Below are 21356 nucleotides of genomic sequence, written 5' to 3'. Positions count from 1 at the left end.
CTCCTATGCAGAGGTTCCTGGCCAATGGGAACTGTGGGGGCGGCGCCTGTGGATGGGACAGCGCGCATAACTGACTGGCCACGCCTCTGTGGAGTAATTGGAGGGGGGACATGCCCCTGCTTCTGGGAGCTGCTTGAGTGAAGCACTGCCCAGAGCCTGCACCCCTGACCCCCTCCTGCACCCCAACCCCCTGCCCCAGCCCTGATCCCCCTCCCGCCCTCTGAATCCCTCGGTCCCAGCCCAGAGCACCCTCCTGCACCTCCAATCTACAGCCCCACCCCAGAGCCTGCACCCCCACCCAGAGCCCTCACCCCCTCCCACACCTCAACCCCCAATTTTGTGATCATTCATGGCCCACTATACAATTTCCATATCCAGATGTGGCCCTCCGGCCAAAAAGTTTGCCCACCCCTGGTCTAGGTACAATGCCCAGCTCAAGGGCCCCAATAGGTACATGTAGCTCCTTTTTAAATGGAGATGAAGCCTACATGTTCAGCTACAAGTATACCCTGGCCAATGGACAGAGCCATCTCAAGGAAATTATACCGTAACATACTGCCTGCATGAGTGAGGAATTATTAGACTGATTGGGGTTGGAATCATCTTTTTGTTCTGTTTGCACAGCACCTAGCACAAAGGGGACCTGGTCCAAGACTAGGGCTCCTAGGTGCTAGGGTCATACAAATAAATTAATAATCACTTAAAATTGTTACTGTTTTGAGAATTGATTCAAAATGTGTGTGTGTGTGGTGGGGGGGAATAGTACCATTTCTATGAATCAGAGAGAAAATATAATGGAATTAAGTAGTAACATACAACAGCTCTAGAAGATGGAATGGGATATTTTCCTCTCTATTTAAGTGCATGTGGGGTCTGACACATTAAGTTGACTTGTCTATACGTTCTGTTACACTTGCAAAGTGACGTATGTGGTCAGCTACATTACTATATATTTTGACCATCATTTTTAATAGCGAACATCCAACAGAGTATGATTTTCCAAGCCCAGTATTGTCAGAGGAAAAAACCTTATTAACTTGTAAACTTCACAGTTTTGAGCATCCACAACACCACATGTGTACAGGAAAGTATGGAACGTGCATGGGGATAGGTATTCCTGATTGTACACATGTATGGGATATCAGGGGTGCACAAGTCAGGTAGGGGTAAAATGGGTCATGTACTTGTGTGCGTGCCTTCCAAAACTGGGCCTTTTGTATTAACTCAAAAACGTGAATAAAAAAGGAACACAATTTCTGCTTACCCGTCTCCCATTTTTGCCACTTCCTAACTCTAGCTATAGGACTGATTAGGTCCCATTTAGCTTTAAGGAAAAAAAGAACCTGAAAATTTACCTGTGATCACCTATGAGATAGCAAAAGTCTAGAGCAGTGGTTCTCGACCAGAGGTACACATAGCCCTGGTTCCCAAACCAGGGAAAGATAGGTGTTTGGCATGTGGGGCATGATCCAGTAGGCATGATCAAAGATTGCCAAATAGGGTCCCATTTAAAACCTAGCCAGAGCAGTAATAGAAGAAAATAATGGCATGCACCTTGTAGCTCAGTGGTTCAAGTACTTGCCTAGAAGGTAGGAGAGCCAGGTTTTAATCCACCCTCTCCCCAGTGGAGGGAGAAAGGAGTTGAAGAGGGGTCTCCCACCTCCTAAGATATTTTGATACAGTGCTCCCTCCATCTCTCCTGTCAAAGCTGTTCCAGTGTGGCTAAATAATGAAAGTTACTGGAGCACGGGGATTAGACCCTGGATCTCCCAGTGCATGTCCTAGCCACTGGAATATGTAGTCATTCTCTTTCTGGCCTGCAGCATGCCTAATTACTCCAGTAAATCGAACAAAATGTTTTGGAGTATCCAGGGGCAAAAAAACAAGGGTTTTCAAGCAAAACAACTTATTTTCACTTTCAAATAACTCCAAACCCAGGCAGAAGGGCAGCTATTGAAGATTACCATGTAAACTCAGTACTGGGCCTAAACCAAATATGAGATTATAGCCCCAGCTGTAATTGTTGGGGACAGTTAAGTTACTGAAAACATGACAGTAGTGTCTTGCCCTTACAGTATGACAGCCCATGCAACAATACTGTATCTACTACTGAACTAATTAAATGCTGTTCAGGTTTAATGGTGGCTACCAAAAATTCTACTGCAATAAATGTGCCTGTATAACAGTTATGGCCCTTATTTACTGTACAAAGCACTGTTGCTGACTGGCTACAGAATTTCTTTCACAGGCTTGGGTAAGTTCTTCAGGAACTCTCCACAGCTCTCTGGGATCATGGAAGTCCTGTTAAGGCGTAAAATAAGCCTCCATTTTCCTCAAGCTCCACCTGAGAGCACACTAACTTCCCACAGTCACTCCTGAAAAATAAGTCAGTTTAGAGCAGTCAGGAACCAAAGCAGGAGACCAAATCTCCTGATCTCGGGCTTCTAGGCCCCATGGTAATACAAATAATAAAGCTCCTGATCCAACTCCCATTAAAGTCAATGGTAGTGTTGTCATTTACTGCAATTGAAACAATATTGGGCCCCCCAAAAGAAGTGCTGGAGTTGTCAACTGCATTGTTGGGAGGCAGTGCTGAAACAAATAGTGTTGACTTGCCTCTCTTCCATGGTGCAAAACCAGCGTGATCAAAATCCAATGTCTGTTCAACAGAGCGAGGAGGGGAGAAGCTGTAACGTTGTGCCTCACCAATACAGGCAGTTTAGCAAAAGCCAAGATGGACTGGATATGTCCTATATAACTGAAGTTACAGAAACTTCTGACAAACATTAAGCTGTCACACTGTCCAGATGCAGTAAATTTAAGGAGAAAATAGAATAGATGCTGAACAAGTGGGTCAGCTCCAAAAGCAGCATGCGAAAATAGATATCTGTCACACTTTCATTCCTTCGGATTCCTGCATGTTTGAAAACGACACATAACTGTAGACAGTCCTCCTTAGTTACAGCTTGGGTCAACATTTCAGATAAGGACAAGATGAATCTTAATACACAATTTTATTACAATTTTACATATTTTATTACATATTACAATTTTCAGTGCATTTGTATTTGTTAAGTAATGAACGGTTGTACAAGCACTAAAAACTTTTAGAATGTACAAAACCTCTGCAGTTTTACAAATATACAACTACCCTTCTCCCCCACGTTGTGTATAGTTTTCTGAAATATAGTCGAACATTGAGAATTTACTTTCTCTACAGGAACAACTGGGAATTTCTGAGGGCCAGATTTGATCACTTAACATTGGCAACACTAAATGGACTGCTGACCTGCTACCAAATGTATGGTATCCGTTTCAGATTGAGGAAATTTATGGATCCACAAATAATCACAACTGCTTATAAATCTTCTCCAAAACTGATTTCTGTTAAATATTGTATGTCTAGATCTCAATAGTGCAAAAACAAACAAAATCCACACCTCTCCTCTGCAAACTGCCCTTTAAATTAATAGTACATATGCTTTACCCAGCTGTTCAGGAATCTAGAGCTCTGTCTTTGCATAACTGCCATGAAGATGGAGGATAATCTCTTCCCAGAATCCTTCCATAAAAGTCACATAAACCTGGCATTGCTCCATGTTTACCACAGCCGTTCCTGCTGACACTGCAAAACAGGTGAAGACAGTGGCCTGTTTCCCACCTTCCTTGAGGCTTTCACTTATCAGTTGAATATGTTGTATCTTCCTTTTCTCCTGTGGTTCTGCGGAAGGACAATCCCAATGTTGATGAAAGGCTGGCTCGTTTGCATGATGCAGGCCCAGAAGCAGGTGATGGATGCTAACTGCCTCCAAATTTCCCTGCTGTGGAAGTCCATTAACACTTTGGATTTGCATGCAGTCCTTAAAAGATCCCCTGATACAGTAAAACTTGTTTAGCTGAACGGTAAAAAGGTGGGGCCTAATTTCATGGAATCTCTATGCTGTGACTAAATGTCATATGGCATCTGGGGTTGACGAATGAAGTGGAATGCTATTGCCTCACCGGAGGCATAAAATGACTGATGGTAGAATATTTAACATAGCAAGATGCCAGCTGGGATAAACAAACAGAGCAACTTGAAGGAACTGCTGTGTGCTTGCATTTCAAAGATGCCCAGGGTAAGCCACATCAGGGGAAGCTGAACACAAGAGGAAGACCCAATGGACCATTAGGATCCTAGGAGCAGGAACCTACTCTGAAAGCAGGGCTATGGAGGGTTGAATGAATCTGGCCTAACATCAAAAATTATTATTTTAATTGTGCAAAAAGGGGAATGGGTTTTCAGTTTGAACCTGAACCAGTCAGATTTTGCCCAATGCCCAATGTCATTGCCTTAGTTGAATATTAATTTCAATTTAACATACAAACATATAAATATTAGGGAAATCTTCTGAACTTATTTCCAATGGACAGGAGAATGTCACTGTACGCGAGGAATTTCCCATTCTTACATTCCGCTGTGCAAATATAGCAAGTGCACACACTATTTGAGAACATACAGATAAACAGTGGTGGTTTCCATGGTAGTACCCCCAAAACGCAATTCAGGTTCTGAAGCACAGACTTTCCATAATAAAGCCAGCAGCATGGGTAGTATTGCTGCTGAACCTGTAATAATATAAAACTAGAACAATATTTTTAGTCCATAGGTGCCACCTACAGGCAATACCATGTTTCCTTTTCTCTTCCTCTGAATGTGATAGAATGCATTTAATACTTAACATTTTCTTATACTTAAATTGCTTCTCAGCTTTCCCTGAAACTAATATAAGGGGTATAAGGCTTCTTCTGTGAAACCGTCTGCATTTTAACAGACAGTAAGAAGCAAGGGAAAAGTACACTACAATTATACTTTGCAGATACAGTGCTATTCAATTATAGCCCTCTAAGCATTTTGCAAAGTTGAATAAGCATTATTTTCATTTGCTTACTCTAAATATTCTTATCCATGTAAATGTCCAATCCCTCTTTGAATTTTGCAAAGTTCTTGGTCTCAATGACATCCTGTGGCAATAAGCTCTAGTTTACTCACAGATTGTGTAAGAGCCTTTAATCGGTTTTGGATTCGCTTCCTTTGTTTTATTGACACTTAATTATGAATCTCTAGTTTTGTTATCTGACCTTTCCCTAAAAACTCACTCATCTTAGGCCAAGAACTTAGCAGTACCATGAGATCAATGGTACTATGTATGTGAATAAGAGTTTGCACACTTGTGGTAGGGTAGGTCTTGCTCCAATTCTAGTCAATGGAAAAATCTCCCATTGACTTCAGCAGGAGGAGAAATAAACTCTGTAAGCAATGTTGGACAAACCATTCTATTTCTTCTTTTCTATTTTGTATGGTGCCGAGACCAATATTTCAATTCTTTTCACTGCCTCATGTTTCTACCCAACAAGACTTAAGCAAGTTACATTGTAAAGTGGGTTAAGATGTTTTAAAAAACGGATCAAATCTTAGTCCTCAATCCTGCACTTACCTGTGTAACTATATGACTAGCTCCATAATGCTTATACTTAAATAGGTGCGTATTTGCAGGATTGGGATCTCTGACTAATCTAATAGAGGCAGGGAGTGTCTTTGGTTTTTTTGTACTTCACATTGGCCCTAAAGTAGAAAATAAAATGAGAAATGAGTTCAGGATTTAGATCTACGTGTTAGAATATATAATCCGATGTAAATTTTATAATTGTACCTATATAAAACCTTTAGGTTGAGTAAATAACTCAATGTTAGAGCTTATATTTTTAAAGCTGTGTCATTGAATAAACCATAACCTGGTAGCAAAAGTTGCAATCTAGTGATTGAAAGAAAACAACTGGGAGTTCAGACACTGCCTGAACCAGACTCAATCTGCCCATAGACAAGTCATTTTCTTTTTTGTAAGTGTAACTGAAAAATTAGACTAAACAGGACCTTGCTGAAAACTCTAGTGTTGCATTTGAGCATCCTAGACAAATTCTAGGACTGCATTTTTTCTTGGATTACACTAGTCAGCAGCATTGTTTATGTAGTCCTCAAAATGCTCTGCATTTTTGTGTTGGAAGGAGTAGTTTTACTAGCTGTGACTGGATCTCTGGAAAAGTAGTGTGTTTTCCACAGGTGTCAGGGAAGGGGAGAAGTATTTCTCACATCTTGTATTGCATGCCCAGCAAAGTGGGTGTAAGTGATGGATTGGGTCCAGCGATTCAGTGCATCTCCATTCACAATGAAAATAGAAATACAAACAGAAGTGGTACAGTTGGGTTATGTTTGTGGATGTACTGGAAATAGAGACATCTGCTTTTGTGTCGTCGTTGCCTTGTTTGGCCATATAGTATATCTACCTAGTTCAAGAGACTTGAAAAAAACAAAAGGATGTGTTTAAAGAATGGGCCACTTCTGTGCTGAGTAGGGTGTTCTAGAGACCCTAAGTGCTTCCCACAAAGCCAGTCTTTCCCATTTGCCTCAAGCATGTTTATTAGCTTTCTTCAACTCAGTAGTAATGTACCACTAAACAGTTTTAGCTCCCTTTAAAAATGATTAAAACTGGGGTCTAAAGTAGACTATAAAGGCCACAGTGAGACAAATGTACTTACCTCCCTCTGTAAAGAACTTTGAGATTTACTGATAAGCACTAAAAGAGCTAGGCATTATTCCCATACATCTTACCCAGCACTCGTAAGCTTTGCCACTGACTGCAAAATTAGACTTACATTCTCCAAAGCATCCACTGATTTTTTTGGGTGTCCAATGAGAGTCACTTTGTGGCTACTTTTTCCAAAGGTGCTGAACTCCCACAGTGTCAGTTGAATTCAGTGAGATGCAGTACTTAGCACCTCCTTGAAAAAAAAAAAAGAACACCCCATGCTATGTAAGTGCCTCAAAGCTGGGCACTTAGAATTAGAAGGCAGTTTAGAAAATTTAGTCTTAACCTTACATGGATGTTGTGAGGGTTGACTGCTATTTGTACAGTCAGGTGAGAACCCCATTACAAAAACTACCACTGTAACTGGCAATGTTCTCAGCAGAGGGCAGGGATTTAATAGACCCGGACACTGAACGAGCCTCATTCTGCCACTGGTGGTACCTCTTCTAAGTCATCAGTAAGAAAACTGTAGGAAAACTGTCACTGCCAATTTAGTGCCTGTCTTGTGAATGGAGGATTTCAGTCCGCAAGGCAGTCAATCTACCATTTTACATGGAAGCACTATTTTATGCTCTCTACAGACAGGGCCGGCGCTTCCATTTAGGCGACCGCCAGGATTTGGGGGGGCGGCAATTTGGCAGCGGGGAGGTCCTTCCGCGCTCCGGGTCTTCAGCGGCAATTCTGCACCGGATCCTTCACTCACTCCAGGACCCGCCGCCGAAGTGCCCCGAAGACTGAGAGCGCGGAAGGACCTCCCCCCCCCGCAGAATTGCCGCCAACGACCGGGAGTGTGGAAGGACCCCTGCCTAGGGCGCCAAAAACCCTGGCGCCGCTCCTGTTTACAGAGAACGTATGCTAAATGCACATTGAATGTTTGTGTCAATTCTGGGGGAGTAGGGATTAATAACTCCAAGATTAACAATTAAACATTTACATTTTTAAACAAAGTATTTGAAAAATCTTCACTATTTACCTGCCAAATCCTGGATTAACACCATCCACAGCTGTCTGTGGCAGGAGGCTTTTCAGCCAGTTGGTGGAGCAACAGCTGCACTTCTGTGCTATCTGAGAAACAGCCAAAACCACCACAGCGCCCCGTTCACCTCAGCATTGGCTAAGGAGTATCAAACAGTCAGCTTGTTTCTCTTCTCTATACCTGCCTGGCACCCTACTTACTCCTCTCTCCTTCACCAGGTCCACCCACTCGTCTCTAACCATGGAGACAGCAGCCATTTCTTCCCTACAGAACTTAGTTTGAGATTCTGTTTGTTAAAGTTTAATAGGCCAAATACAACACTGATTGTAAGAATTCAACAGGGATGAATTTGTCCCAATGGTCTGACAAACACTGAAAGTAAGATTACAAGCAATATACGGCTTCTTGCTCTGGTTTCAGTAGTTGTGAATTTAGGGTCAAAACCAACATTGAATGTAATGAGTGCCATTCCACTGATTTCAATAAGAGTTGAATCCAGCCTTTGGTCATTTAAAAAGTATTTATAAATGAAGTTCCTCCCTCTAAGCTCTGTACGGGGGTGGGGGGGGGGCTAATCACGATCTACACTAAAAGACACAAACAAACAAACTGGAAAGATTAGGGCAAACAATGAGGTCTGATACAAACAGGGAGAAGGAATGGGAAGGAAAGGTAACAAGCATGGAATCCAAGAGTGGCCTTTTTAAAATGCATCTGGTTAGAAGAACAAAAATCTCATTTTTGGGAGATGGCTCTGAAACTTCAATGGAAAGGGAGTTTAACTTGTAGGATCCATCAGAACAAAGGGACAACTGCCTGCTGACGTATGATTAAAGCAAATCAAGGCAAGAACCCACAAAGGAGGAGGGTGTGAGTGCAGACAGCCGTCAGAAAGACTACGTATGGTTATGTATTCTTTCTGTGTGTGCAGTGAGTAGCCCCAACGTCTTCTACATTTGATACTGTGTATTTAGTAAATTATTTGAACTGGCTTCCCATATCCGTACCTTTTTGCATTCAATTAAAATAATCATTTAATTTCAATTTTATGTTGTAGTAATTAATTCCTTTCTTTATGGACACTGAACTTAAACATTCCACAGTGTGTACATGACACATAAAACAATGTTCTTTTGGTCTAGCAGAGCTGTGTGACATAGTTCTATACAAAAGTGAGACCAGTGCCTATGACTACTGCCGGAATAATACGCTCTTTCACATGCTGCTTTTTTTTTTTTTTTTTTTTAAACAGAAAGCAGGATAAGTATCATTATCCCCATTTTATACATGGGGAAACTAAAATATGGAGAGATTAAGTGACTTACACAAGGTCAACATGAGAGCCAAGAACAGAACCCTTGTATCCTGAGTCAAAGTTCTGCACCTGTTCCCCTGGATAGTAGCAGTGAACCTTTTGTCATGCTGTGTAAATCCACAGATTCCTATCTTGTTTCAGATTAGTTTGCTGACACTGCAAACGAGTGGGCATTTAATCCACCTTTGTTGTTTCAAAAAAACACCATCTCAGTTGTCTGTAGAACTTTCCCATGGGCCAATAGATTGAAGACATGTGGTCAACTACTGAATCTGAACAAGTGTCTGAGAGAGGAGACCTAGTACACCATTACCAACCCAGTGACCCATTCAGTCTTCAAATAAAGCTACATTGTTGTTCACTAGCCTTTAGTTAAGATCAGACTCAATGTAAATAGCAGAGCTACATCAGCCACAATTTTAACATCTATTGTCATCCTGAATTACCAATAAAGGAAAGAAGCTGCTATTAACTGGACACCCAACTTACAAAAACACCACATGAACTAAAAATTTTGCACTGCGCCAAGAAGTTAGTACAATTACCCACTCCACTTCTTGTCAGAGACAGCCACTGTTTTATTAGGAAAAATACAGTTCCAACGACAGCCTTTTACATTCTGTTTCAAGGAGACATTCAGGGCTTGGATACACTACTGCTTCAGCTGATGTAACTTACGTTGCTCAGGGGGTGGCTTTTTCACACCCGAGTGACGTAAGTGACATTGACTTAAAGCAGTGTCCACACTGCGCTATGTCAGTGGGAGACGCCTTCCCGTCAGCATAGCATTTCTTCACCAGGTGCGCTACAGCAGTGCAGCTGCATCAGTGCAACTGCGCTGATGCAGCATGGTAGCATAGATTTGCCCCATATTAAATAGATACATTTCAATACAATATGACTTCTGAATTACTCAAGTTGCCTGTATAGGGTAGTTCTTCCACTGAATGCAAAATGAATCACTTTTTAAAAAAGTACTTAGTATAAAAGGCAGAGACTATATCCCTATAAGGAGTGTCTGAGTCAGACTTGGTCCTTGGGATGCGGCACAGTCGACGAAAAGTTGGAGAGCGCAGTAGCAGGTTGTGTGAGAGTCCCATGAAGCTGGAGAATAACCAGTACAAAGCCATGGACTGCAAGGAGACAGGAACATAGCATTCAGCAACCCAAAAGACAATAAAAGCACTGCAATTCCAGTAGCTTTTCACAAACTACAATAATTAATTATTTCTTATTAAGAAAGTCAACTCTCCTACATATGCACCCTTAAATAAATAGCTACAGTTAAGCAATGCTTCCATTACAAATCCCATTTTTCACGGTTTTTGAACTCTACTGTAAAAATGTGATCTTTGCTAAAAATTGACAAAACTACAGGACCCAATGTTTTAAATTCATATTTCAAATTTTATCCTGTTTTAGTCTAAAAAGGCTTGATAAGCCCAACAACTGTGTACAAGAATCTCAACTACTTCAAACACACAATTAAACATGCATTTCTTCACATACAAATCTACTCTCAAAACATTTTCAAGATGTTGTTCGGATCTTACAGTAAATAAACCTTTTATGCAATATCATCTGTCTCTAGTTACATGAACATGGTTTGCCTTTCAATTCACAAGGTAAATCCAAATATAGACCAACTCCAGATATTTTCTAATACTCAACTTTTAAAAAATGATGTTAGCAACAATGAGTTTGTGGGCTCTATTTTTAATATTTGGCAAAAATACTATAAAGCACCTACCTTTTAAAAAAAAAAATACATATTGAACATGTACCATAGTATGAACACCATGTAAAAATCTCATTTGTTCCAGTAAAAGTTTGCATAGTAGGGTTTAGATCAACCTACTGTCAATAGGCTAGTTAAGAGAATAGTTTTGTTGGATTCTAACAGTGTAATCAGAAAAATACACATTATATACAAAATAATTAAAACAAAACCAAATAAAAAACAAACAAACATTCCACTGATGGCTTGATCTTGTTTCTTATTTTCTCTATCAACCTTTTTTCTATAGTGATGCCAGTCTTAGTAACTACTTTGTGTCCTCCCTTCCATGCAATGACCACCACTCAGTTCCAGTATTACTTCCAGGAGGCCCAAAAAACTCTAGTCACATCACATTTGTTTGTTTGTTTAACATTTGAAGTCAACTGCTTCCATGGATCTCCCAGCCTATCTTGTTTTATCTATGTCTGTCTTATAGATTGTAAGCTCCTTGGAACAGGTTATTTGTTATTGTGTCTTACATATTATGAAACGTGCAGTGCTTGTAACGATGCACATAACACTTTTTGAAGACCCTAGAGGCTGCATGTAATGTAAGTGCAAACAGCACCTTTCACATACTGAATGGTGACCCTTATAAATTACAAATCCTGCACACACTACTATTTGAGTGAAGTCGCTGCTATTAAAATGGTATGAAGTATAATATCAACTACGGTACGCAATACAGATCATGCACTTGGGATGCACTTAGAGCACCATGAATCAAGTCTGGCCAACACAGGCACGGATTAATGCAGAGTCTCACCTACTACACACGATTATGTTTTGTACTTACTGAAGGTACAGTTGCAGCAATAGGAACCATCAGTATTGACAGTCCTCGAATGAAGTTGGTAGCGTACTTCTGGAACCTGGACAGTTCAAGTTTTCGCAGAGCAAAGATCTGAAGAGGCACAAAAAAAAACCCCACCAATCCACACACACCAGAGAAATACAAGGGAAGTTTTTAATACAAGGGAAGTTAAACATGCACAGTCAATGTTAGAACAGGTTTGTTCCACCCAAATATTCTTTTCACATTCTTTTCAATTATTGGGAGGCTCAAATCAAGTAAATTTAAAACATTCATAAATTCCTTCCTTAAATTTGTTTGGTGCCTTACAGTCAATACTCAATCCTTTCCTGGCAGATTTTATACCAAGACTAAAAGTCTAAAACATTTTAAGAGAACATTATTTCACAGGAGAATAGCTTTTGCACATTGAATAAGCCTCCAACACCTGATCCTCAAGCACAGTCCTCTGAGAGATGGCTACTGAGAAGAAATGGACCATTATCCCCAACCTACTTAATGAATAATTGAACAGAAGCAGAACGTGTATAGGCAAACCTTGACTTTCATTTCACAAAACTTCCTAAGCCACATTACTTGGAAAAAAATAAAACAGAACAAGAATGAAATCCAGACACATGAAGGCAATGAGGAGGACTGTGACAGATAACAGAGAGAGACTAAATAGTAACTATTTCTGCAGAGATTTGCAAAAGAGCAAGAACATGGGGAATCCAGACTCCTCTACATATTTTATTTTTAATATTCATTAACATTCTCATTCTTATTCCAAAAAAATTCAGTATATCAACAAGAATTTATAATGAGGCCTGGTTTAATGTGTAAGCCACTTTTCTTTCCTTTCAATTGTTATTTTATTTTCTGTTTGATCTTGCCTCCCTACACAATGAAGGAGCATCTTTGGACTCATCAAGGATGCCGAAAAAGAGACCACAGACTTGTGTGTGTAATGCCCCAATATCTGTGAACTTCTGTTGTATGTGTAGGACATATTCCTGCTTATGATGTAACAAATGTATAAAAAAAGCTTGAGTTCAAAATTAGTAAAACATTCTTGATTTTACACTTTAACATATGTCTTCTCAAACACATTTACTATGCAATGTTTACTAGCTTTAATTATGAAAGAGAAATCTCTTTACTTTCTACTTTTAAAGTGATGAATGTAATTTTTTTTACAGTACAATGTGAGTTCTCAAGGTTGGGACAGCATACTTCTCAGGAGTGGAAGTAAACCTTCTTTCCTACTAGATAGGTTTTTTTGGTCATTAATCAAAACAAAACCAGAATGGATAACTATAGACACTGCATGATACTGGTTCATTTGGAAAATGGGTTCAAATAGTTAAGTGCTGAGATGCCCTGGCTAATCTTGATGACATCTATAAGAGGTACCAGTCTCTCAATCCCTTTTCTTTCTTAAAATAACAATAAAGCACTTTTTCTCAATTACTATTTTAAGCTTAATATTTTAAGTAGTTTGCTTTTATCAAGTTTTAAGCTCATTTAGAATCATACCTACCGTACCCACGATCATCACTTACATTATCTTAAAAGTGGAACTACATAATCCTAACATGGAAAAGAAAGCTGCCAGTAAATGCAGCCCACAGGAATGTATTATTCACACACCAAAACCTTAACCTTTATAAGCTGCAGTGTTAATAAAATGCAGTAGGCTAATTAAAGTATTCTCACAGGAATCACTCTGGAGTGAAGAGTAAACTTTTCTGAGGTTAAGCTACATAAAAGCAGTTTCTGAAATGCCACATTAGAATTTATCAGCAATTACAATGTGCAGGACCCATACAACTTCAACCTTGAAACAATTATGCAGTTTTTCCCTTCTACACCAGGAATTAAGGTGCATATTTATAATCAGAAGCTGCCATGGTATTTTTACACTTCGTAAGGTAGTCGTGAACCAGTCCTAACTTTATAGAAAGAATTATAATTTTCACAATGGTCCAATATTCACCAGCAACATACCTCCACTATCAGCAAATTGAGGAGCCCAAGTGAAACTGGCAAAATCCATGTAGTATCGGGTACAGTAAGGTCTGTAAACCACAGGGTTCCACCTGTTGACAGCTGTTCCTGAACTGCAAGGACTGTTTAAAATACATATATATATTTAGTATGTCATTCTCCTCAAAGTCAGTCACAATTATGCATAACTTTGCTTTTAAATTGGACTTTCAAAGTAAACATTTTTGTTATTCTGTGGCAATGCTTTTTTTTTTTTGTTTTTTTTTGTGCCAACTGGTAATTTTAACATCCTTCCTTTCCCTCAGAACCAGGGCAAGGAACTGATGTAATATAATATATAAATCCCAAGTAGGAAAGCTCCTTCCTCTGCCAGGTAGCAGCATAAACTCACATTTAAGTCTTACTCACACTTACTATCAAACATACATTTGGACATTTGAAAACTGTACCTAACTATAGACTGTGAAATGATTATAAGACAAAATCCACCATGTGATATAAAGGAGATAAAGAAATCAAAGAATTCCAAATCAAAGAAATCCAAAGTGGATTTGAGAGAATGTTGTATTTATCACTGACTTAAAAAAATGGTTCTCACAAAGCATCAGCTGGAAATTCACTTTGCAAACACGATTGGTTTCTCTTTATTTATATAATGATGTCTTTTAAAAAAAAGCTTTTAATCCAAAAGATTAAAAGTGAAGGCAGTTTGCCATCTAACAAGAAAATAAATTATTAGTGAGAACTGCAGGCTGACAGAATTTGGCACAAACAGATGATGAAAAATAACTTGTTCTGAATCTTCTGTCCCTAACTGCAAAAATTTTATAACAAACAATTTTCCTAATAGTAGCTAAACTTTTTTGGGCTAAATGACAAGTTATTTAGCCCAGTAATATTTAGCAATTAAAACAATGTTATGTGCCAGAGAAACAGGAGCATTACAATTATTTTTAAAATCTGCCCATTGAAGTTGAAAAGTCTCTCTCATATGGGGGATGCCATTAAAGACACAATATTCATCAGCGCAGGAACCCACAGCGATCAAAGTACTTTGTTAGACTTGGAATACAAGATATCATGGCATTTTAATCAACACAAAAGCATCATATGTTGGGTTAATCCTGCATATCATAATCTACTCTTTAAATGGTCAAAACACCAATACTACGGATAAGATAAACTAAAGTACCATCTTTATGAACGCATTTTATTTTATCTAAAGTTAAGGCTTTATAATGAGAGAAAATCCCAGTTTAATTTTAAGCATACTGTTGCATTAGTATCTTTACATACTAAGCATGACTTCGATTACTTTGGCTTGCAAAGCACACAAAATAATTTAGTGCCCAAGGAGCATACCCAACACATTTTAGATTGTTCCTAGAGCTCAAATTCCAGCACTGCTGTTAACTGATCATCTCATGCATCCCACTTTGCTCTTTCAGCTCAGAGCTGCACTATAGTGCAGTGTAGAAATACCCTTACAGGCACTGCTGGCAAATGAACTCTCTGAATGAACAGAGAGGTTATTTTGTGGCTATGGATGCACTGAGGTCCTGATCTACCAGAACAATTTGGGGTGCAAAAAGTATGGGTATAGGCCAGAGATAGGCTTCTGGATTACATGGACCAGTGGCGTAGAATCTATGACATGCCTAATCAAAAGTCTTACAAATACAGTATTATTCATATTAGTCACTTAGCTATGTTTGGCCTATTTTTTCAACAATCTTACATCTCAAACTCAACAACTCAAATTCTTAAATATAAAACCAAACTGTGTTTGTAAAAATTGTAACTGGAGAAGTGCATTTATCAAAACAGATGTATATTTTCAGTACAACTGTTCGGAATGATCACCTTCTGAGTCTGCTGCACCTACACTGCAGTTACGCAAAGCTATGGAAACAAACACCCACACTGGAATCTGTATCCACATCAACAGACTAGCCTTGAAGGGGTGGCAGTTGTCTCGAACATACAACTCTGAAACAATCCTTCCCATATTCTTCCTGAAATGGAACCTGATTGGAAAACAAAACAAAACTCCTTGTAATATAACTTTTCAAATTCTGAAATAATAAACCACAGGTTGCATATCACATTTAGTTCATTTCAAATATTGCACTGGAGTACCAGGTGAATGAAGTCAAACCAGGGAGTTCGCCCTTTATGGCCTGAGACAGCCTTCCATCTGTTGTCTGCCAATCACCTCCAATCTCACCCTTCAAACCCTTTTCTTTTCTGTGGGCTTCTAATGATAACCTCTTCACCATCTCTGTTTCCTAGTAATACTGTTCGATGTCTTATTCTGTGTGTTGTATTTATCTGATTTAAGACTACAAGCTCCTCAGTGTACAGACCACAGGCCAGATCCTCAGACTGCACTCTGTCCCATTTACATCACTCTGACACTGCAAAGGAGATGGAGCTACCATACCAGGACAGCTGGGGATTCCTCTTGCATGAGAAAATCACTGGATGTAGTAAAGCTGACACAGCCAGGTCCTGCCATCCCCTCCTAACAAAGATTTAGAAACCATAGCTATGGGTCAAATCTTGGTCCTACTGAAGCCAACAACTAAACCCAGACTGACTTCAGTGGAAACAGGAATTGGCCTTATAAGTTTTACTCCATCACAGATTCAGTGCTTCAAATGAGCATATTCCCTAAATGTCTATGTAAATAACACAGAAAAGTTTTATATAAAAATAATAAGTCAAATCCATTATTTTAGTGTCAGATTTGTAGAGCCTTTTTATAAATACATATTGCCATCATCTTTATATATGCCTCTTATTTTCAGCCCAAGTGGATTTGTAAGATACTGTACAATTGTTATCTTACCTAGCAACTTTTTCAGACCAACCCAGTTGCTTCCCACGAATTGAAACTTCATAGCGAAGACGCTTAGCTAGGTTTTCTATTTCAGGCTGCAAATTTTCCAGCTAGCTAAAGAAAAGGAAGAAATGATTATACAGTAAAATTAAAGAGTTCTATCTGCAACCAGTCTCTCTACCTCATATCATCTTGTATGTGTACTGTAAAGAGAAATGCATGCATCTGTGGGTGCTTGCTGCCTGTAAATATGTTGGGCTTTTGAGGAACTTGAGTGAGAATGCCTAAGTATTTCTGACAAAAACAACAAATAAAACATCAATCTTACCAGGTGATAAAGAACATAAGTACAAGTGTTGGTTGCATTTTATAATTCATTATAGGTTTTTAGTATATAAAAGGGTCTGTACACAATTCTTATACAAAAAAACATGGTGGAACCCCCTCACCCATATTTTGAACAGCCTTAAAAGGTATGATTCTGCAGCCACTGAAGTCTATAGCAAAAATCTCATTTAATTCAATAGGATCAGGCCCGGGATGTAGCACTGAAAATGGAGTTTTACATTTTTGCAGTCAATGTGGCAAGATACAAGTATGAAGTAGTACTGGTAAGAGAATTTGTAATATTTGTGTCTAAACATGAAATTAATATATTTGATCTCTATGGACTCCTGATTGTGAACAAGGCAAAACACACAAATGCTACAGAGAAGTTTATAGGATAAAAGGACAATATCACAGGTGGCATGATTCATCTCTACTACTCAATAGCTTTTTAAAAAGTAAAAAAGATGGCCACAACATACCATACTTATTTTGATATGGAGAACCATGTGACAACTAGCTAGCAAAGTCAAAATAGATTGTATGGCTTACTACCATTCAGATGTATTACTAGACAACATCTCTTTTACAAAACCACACTAGAGGATTACTTCCTCTGAAATTGTGGTTGGTATAAAACGGTCTCTGCCACACCTGCATTATAACTGGTTCAGTGTGTAGACACATGTAGTGCCAATAACTACCAACACCAGTTTAAAGTTACTTTAATTGTCCAAAAAACAAGGGAGAAAAGAGTTATGCCTGAACTGATTCTGTATGGTGAAATCAAAACTACAATTTTCTGTCCATATTCTCAAGCCTCACTTTTCCCTTACCAGTAGCAAAATGGAAACAAGAAAAAGATTTCCTGGGCTGGATTTCCTGTCACACTTCTGCTCTTACTATTTTGGACTCTCCTGAGAAAGGCAAATTAATTGCTGAGTTTTAGTAATACTCCACCCTTATCCATTGCTTTCAAAGTGTAAATTCCCAACTATGGCCTTGGCTACACTGGCGCTTTACAGCACTGCAACTTTCTCGCTCAGGGGTGTGAAAAAACACCCCCCTGAGCACAGCAAGTTACAGCGCTGTAAAGCGCCAGTGTAAACAGTGCCCCAGCTGTAAGCTAATCCCCACGGGGAGGTGGAGTACCTGCAGCGCTGGGAGAGCTCTCTCCCAGTGCTGGCGCCACGACCACACTCGCACTTCAAAGCGCTGCTGCGGGAGCGCTCCCGCGGCAGTGCTTTGGAGTTTCAAGTGTAGCCAAGCCCTAAATAAGGAGTGTTGGGGTCACAAAGGATGTGCTATTGATATTCACTGCTAAGTAAATAAACAACAAACCTACCTAACCAGAGATCAGTGTACCACAAAGGACTGTGTTAGGCTGAGTCTGTTAATTCTGCAACATTACAATTAATAGCTACAGAAAATTTTACTGCATTCTTTGCCAGTGATTACACTTATTTCAATTCCACATTAGCTGAACCACTATTAGATGTAACCTTCCAGCAATTGTTTTGGCACTACTTTTTGCATTCTAAGTGCACTGTTACAAAGCAATTGCCTCTTATATTAAATTGAAACTAATAAAATACTTGCCATTTTCACAGTGCTTTTTTTATCCTGAGATCCTGAAATATTTTACAAAGGAGGGAAAAGTATCCTCTCACATCTTGTAGACAGGAACACAAAGAATAAAAGCAAGATTGATTAAATAGAGCCTCTTTACTCAAATAAAACATGGCTGTAGTAATTCTAGTGTTGCAAAGGATTCTGCAATTCTTTAGCAATGAAGCATTTTACCACAAACACTACAGCTGATATACTGTCTACTCTCTTTAGTGTAATACCAAAAGGTATAATATCTTGTGATTCAAAAGGCTTCACCTGCAACACTTTTGCTGTGATTCTGTTAGGTTTCACAATCTACAAAATATTTTAACAAGCCAGCACCTGGTTGGTTTGCAGGCCTATGGGGGACATCAGTGGTGCTGAAAAAGTTGTGTAAATGATTCCCATCCTCCTAATAGCTTACCAAAAACATATCCAACAGTGGAGATACTTAACTAGGTTTTCATTTTTACACAATAAGAAAATTAAACATAACAAGTTGTGATTCTTCATATAGTAATTATGTGTAGTACATAGTTTAAGCCTTTTATAATTGTACATTTTATTTTTACATGTACACAGCATTTCATGCTATAACATATTACATATACATAATAAATGCTGTAGAATAAAATGGATTAGACTGTATTATGTGTGGAATAATTCATGAGGCAGCATATTTAGTATTTAGAAGCTGCTGAACTCTTGCCTACAAAAGGGCATCCACCAAGGCAGCTGAGCTAGTGGTAGCACTGGTGGCAATATTTTGTTAAAATTAATGTAGACACAACCACAGAGAGCACCATGTGTGTTAACAATGTCTAAGCCAGGGGTAGGCAACCTATGGCACGCATGCCGAAGGAGGCACACGAGCTGATTTTCAGTGGCACTCACACTGCCCGGGTGTCCTGGCCACCGCTCTGGGGGACTTTACATTTTAATTTAATTTTAAATGAAGCTTCTTAAGCATTTTAAAAATCTTATTTACTTTACATACAACAATAGTTTAGTTATATATTATAGACTTATAGAAAGAGACCTTCTAGAAATGTTACAATGTATTACTGGCACGCAAAACCTTAGAGTGAAGACTCGGCACACCACTTTGGAAAGGTTGCCGACCCCTGGTCTAAGCTATGTCAATCTTACCTCTGAATATTGTTCTTGAGAGGGGACAGAGATCACATTAGATTACAATGCTACATCACTACTTTAGTTACTCTCCCAACAAATAATGAGACACTGCAGCATGGTGGGGTACATGACAGCTGACTGGCTGGGCTACAAGAGTCGCACAGCTCTGGAAGGACGTACCGCCAGGCATGAAGCCAGCAGCTCTCAGCTAGTTTCCTTGGCTACACAGGTTGCCAAGCCCCTTACTCGCACTGCACAATCCCATCGCTCCTATCCCCTGTTTTCTGGCTAGGCACTCCAGTAATACACAGCCCGAGGAGGAGGGAGAAACGTTGTTCTCCTTGACCTCTGAGGACAGGCCACGAAGCAATGGGCTTAAATTGCAGCAAGGGCAGTTTAGGCTGGACACTACGTCACCTGTCAGGGTGGTTAAGCACTGGAATAAGCTGCCTAGGGAGGCAGTGGGATTGCCACCACTGGAGGTTTCTCAGAGCAGGTTGGACAAACACCTGCCTGGGATGGTCAGAACATTGGCGGGACTGGCGGGAGGGGTTCGCGTGAGGGGGTCGCGGCGCCTGGGTCGACTCGTGGCCAAGCAGCGGCAGGCACAGGGCTGGCACGCGTGGGGAGGGTGCCAGGCGAGGGGGCGGCTCGTGGGCAGGTCACCCCACCCCCAAGGTGCCCGCCCGGGACAGGGGAAGATGGGAACGGGGCCCTCGCGGATCTCGGACCCACCTTGGCCAGGACGTGGCCCTGGTGCGCGGCCAGCGGCAGGGTGAGGCCGGTGCGCAGGGCGGCGCCGGCGCACACGATGCTGAGCCACCAGGGCAGGCCGGTGCCCGCCTGCAGCGCCACCAGCCCGCTCTCCGCCCAGTGCACGGGGGCCGACTCGGCCAGCGCCTCGTACAAACCGCCCGGGCTCGCGCTGGGTAGGGGGGAGGCGGCGGCGGCGGCGGCCCCAGCGCGCGGCCCCCAGCCGGGCGGCAGCAGGAGCCGCTCGCGGAGGGGCCGCTGCAGTGCCTGCCCCACGCGCCGCCAACGCCACATCCCGGCAACAGCTCGCGCGCGCGCAGCCAGAGTCCACGCGCCGGTAGCTTCGGGAAGGGGCGGGGGCGACCCAACGCGCCCCCCTCCTTCTCCTCCTCCTCCTCCTCCCGCGCGCCCCGAACTCTCCGCCTCCCAACCCGGAAGGAGCGCGGCAGTCGCTTCCGGCCGGCCAGCCCCCGAGAGGCCTAGAGCGCCCCCTCCCCCTCCATGCGCGCGCGCGCGGCGCTGCGGGAGGCGGGGAGAGGCGCCGTGTCGGATCAGACCCCGACTCCACTCGCCTCACGTCGGAGAGCGTGGGGAGAACGGGAGGGGACGGGGCTTCGACGCGATTCCGGGGCCGGATGACGCTGGCGCGGGGGCTCCAGCGGCGGGTGTGAGAACCAGGATCGCGGTGGCCGAGGCAGAGGGCTCCGCGCTCGTTGTTTTCCGGAGCACCGTCCCCCGTCGCGGAAACGCGTCCAGCCGGCCCCGAGGCCAAGTGTGACCAGGCACCGGCCCTCCCGGAGCTGGGCCTGCCGCCCTTCCCTGGGGCCCCTTGGCCTTTGTAGGAGTCCCACAGCGGGCGGCTGGGGGGAGTCCCACCCTCTGCATCGAGCAGCACGGAGAGCGGGGGGGAGGGGAAGGGGTGTGTGAGGAGATTGAACACCGGAGTTGTACCTGTGCCTGCCGGGCCGGGCTGCCTTTTGCTACCGGCCCCCTGGGAGGTGGATCGCTCCGAGGGACTGTTCTGCTCACCTTGGTATTTCCATTGTTCCCTCGTGGTCCCCCTTGGTTGGTTAAGTACCCAGCTGCGCTCTTCTTGTCCGATCGAGCCAGGCTCTGGTTTCCCCTCCTACGGTCGAGGCTGGAACCTTTGCAGAGCTAAGCTGACTGCACCCAGCTCTAGGGTTATGCT

General features: G+C 41.7%; 1 protein-coding gene across 2 annotated transcripts; it reads right to left on the bottom strand.

Annotated features, from left to right (window-relative positions):
• Window positions 1-9471: 9471 nt before the first annotated feature.
• On the bottom strand, window positions 9472-21334 carry LOC123371327 (cytochrome c oxidase assembly protein COX18, mitochondrial). 2 transcript variants are annotated; one of them, XM_045018800.1, is made up of 6 exons: window positions 21197-21334; window positions 16352-16456; window positions 15364-15527; window positions 13501-13622; window positions 11494-11601; window positions 9472-10050 (listed from the first exon to the last, which is right to left on the bottom strand). In XM_045018800.1, the coding sequence occupies exons 3-6, from the start codon at window positions 15506-15508 to the stop codon at window positions 9877-9879; spliced, it is 549 nt and encodes a 182-aa protein (XP_044874735.1). In that variant the 5' UTR covers window positions 15509-15527; window positions 16352-16456; window positions 21197-21334; the 3' UTR covers window positions 9472-9876. The 2 variants fall into 2 exon arrangements, with proteins under 2 accessions (XP_044874735.1, XP_044874734.1); XM_045018799.1 differs by lacking the exon at window positions 21197-21334 and adding an exon at window positions 20150-20576 and having other exon boundaries at window positions 16352-16452.
• Between the last annotated feature and the right edge of the window lie 22 nt (window positions 21335-21356).

This window comes from Mauremys mutica, chromosome 5 (assembly GCF_020497125.1).
Source record: "Mauremys mutica isolate MM-2020 ecotype Southern chromosome 5, ASM2049712v1, whole genome shotgun sequence".
NCBI lineage: Eukaryota > Metazoa > Chordata > Testudines > Geoemydidae > Mauremys > Mauremys mutica.
Note: the sequence above shows the minus strand (reverse complement) of the source record. Positions and strands in the feature narration are given on the sequence as shown.

Bases quoted from the DNA above. Each gene is read 5' to 3' on its own strand.
- LOC123371327 (XM_045018799.1), bottom strand. From the start codon at position 20,461: ATGTGGCGTTGGCGGCGCGTGGGGCAGGCACTGCAGCGGCCCCTCCGC. The intron at 13,623-15,363 runs GTGATCATTCCG...TATTTTAAACAG, and splicing joins AGGTGCAGCAGACTCAGAAG to TCCTTGCAGTTCAGGAACAG. The intron at 11,602-13,500 runs GTATGTTGCTGG...GTGCCTCTTCAG, and splicing joins TCAATTTGCTGATAGTGGAG to ATCTTTGCTCTGCGAAAACT.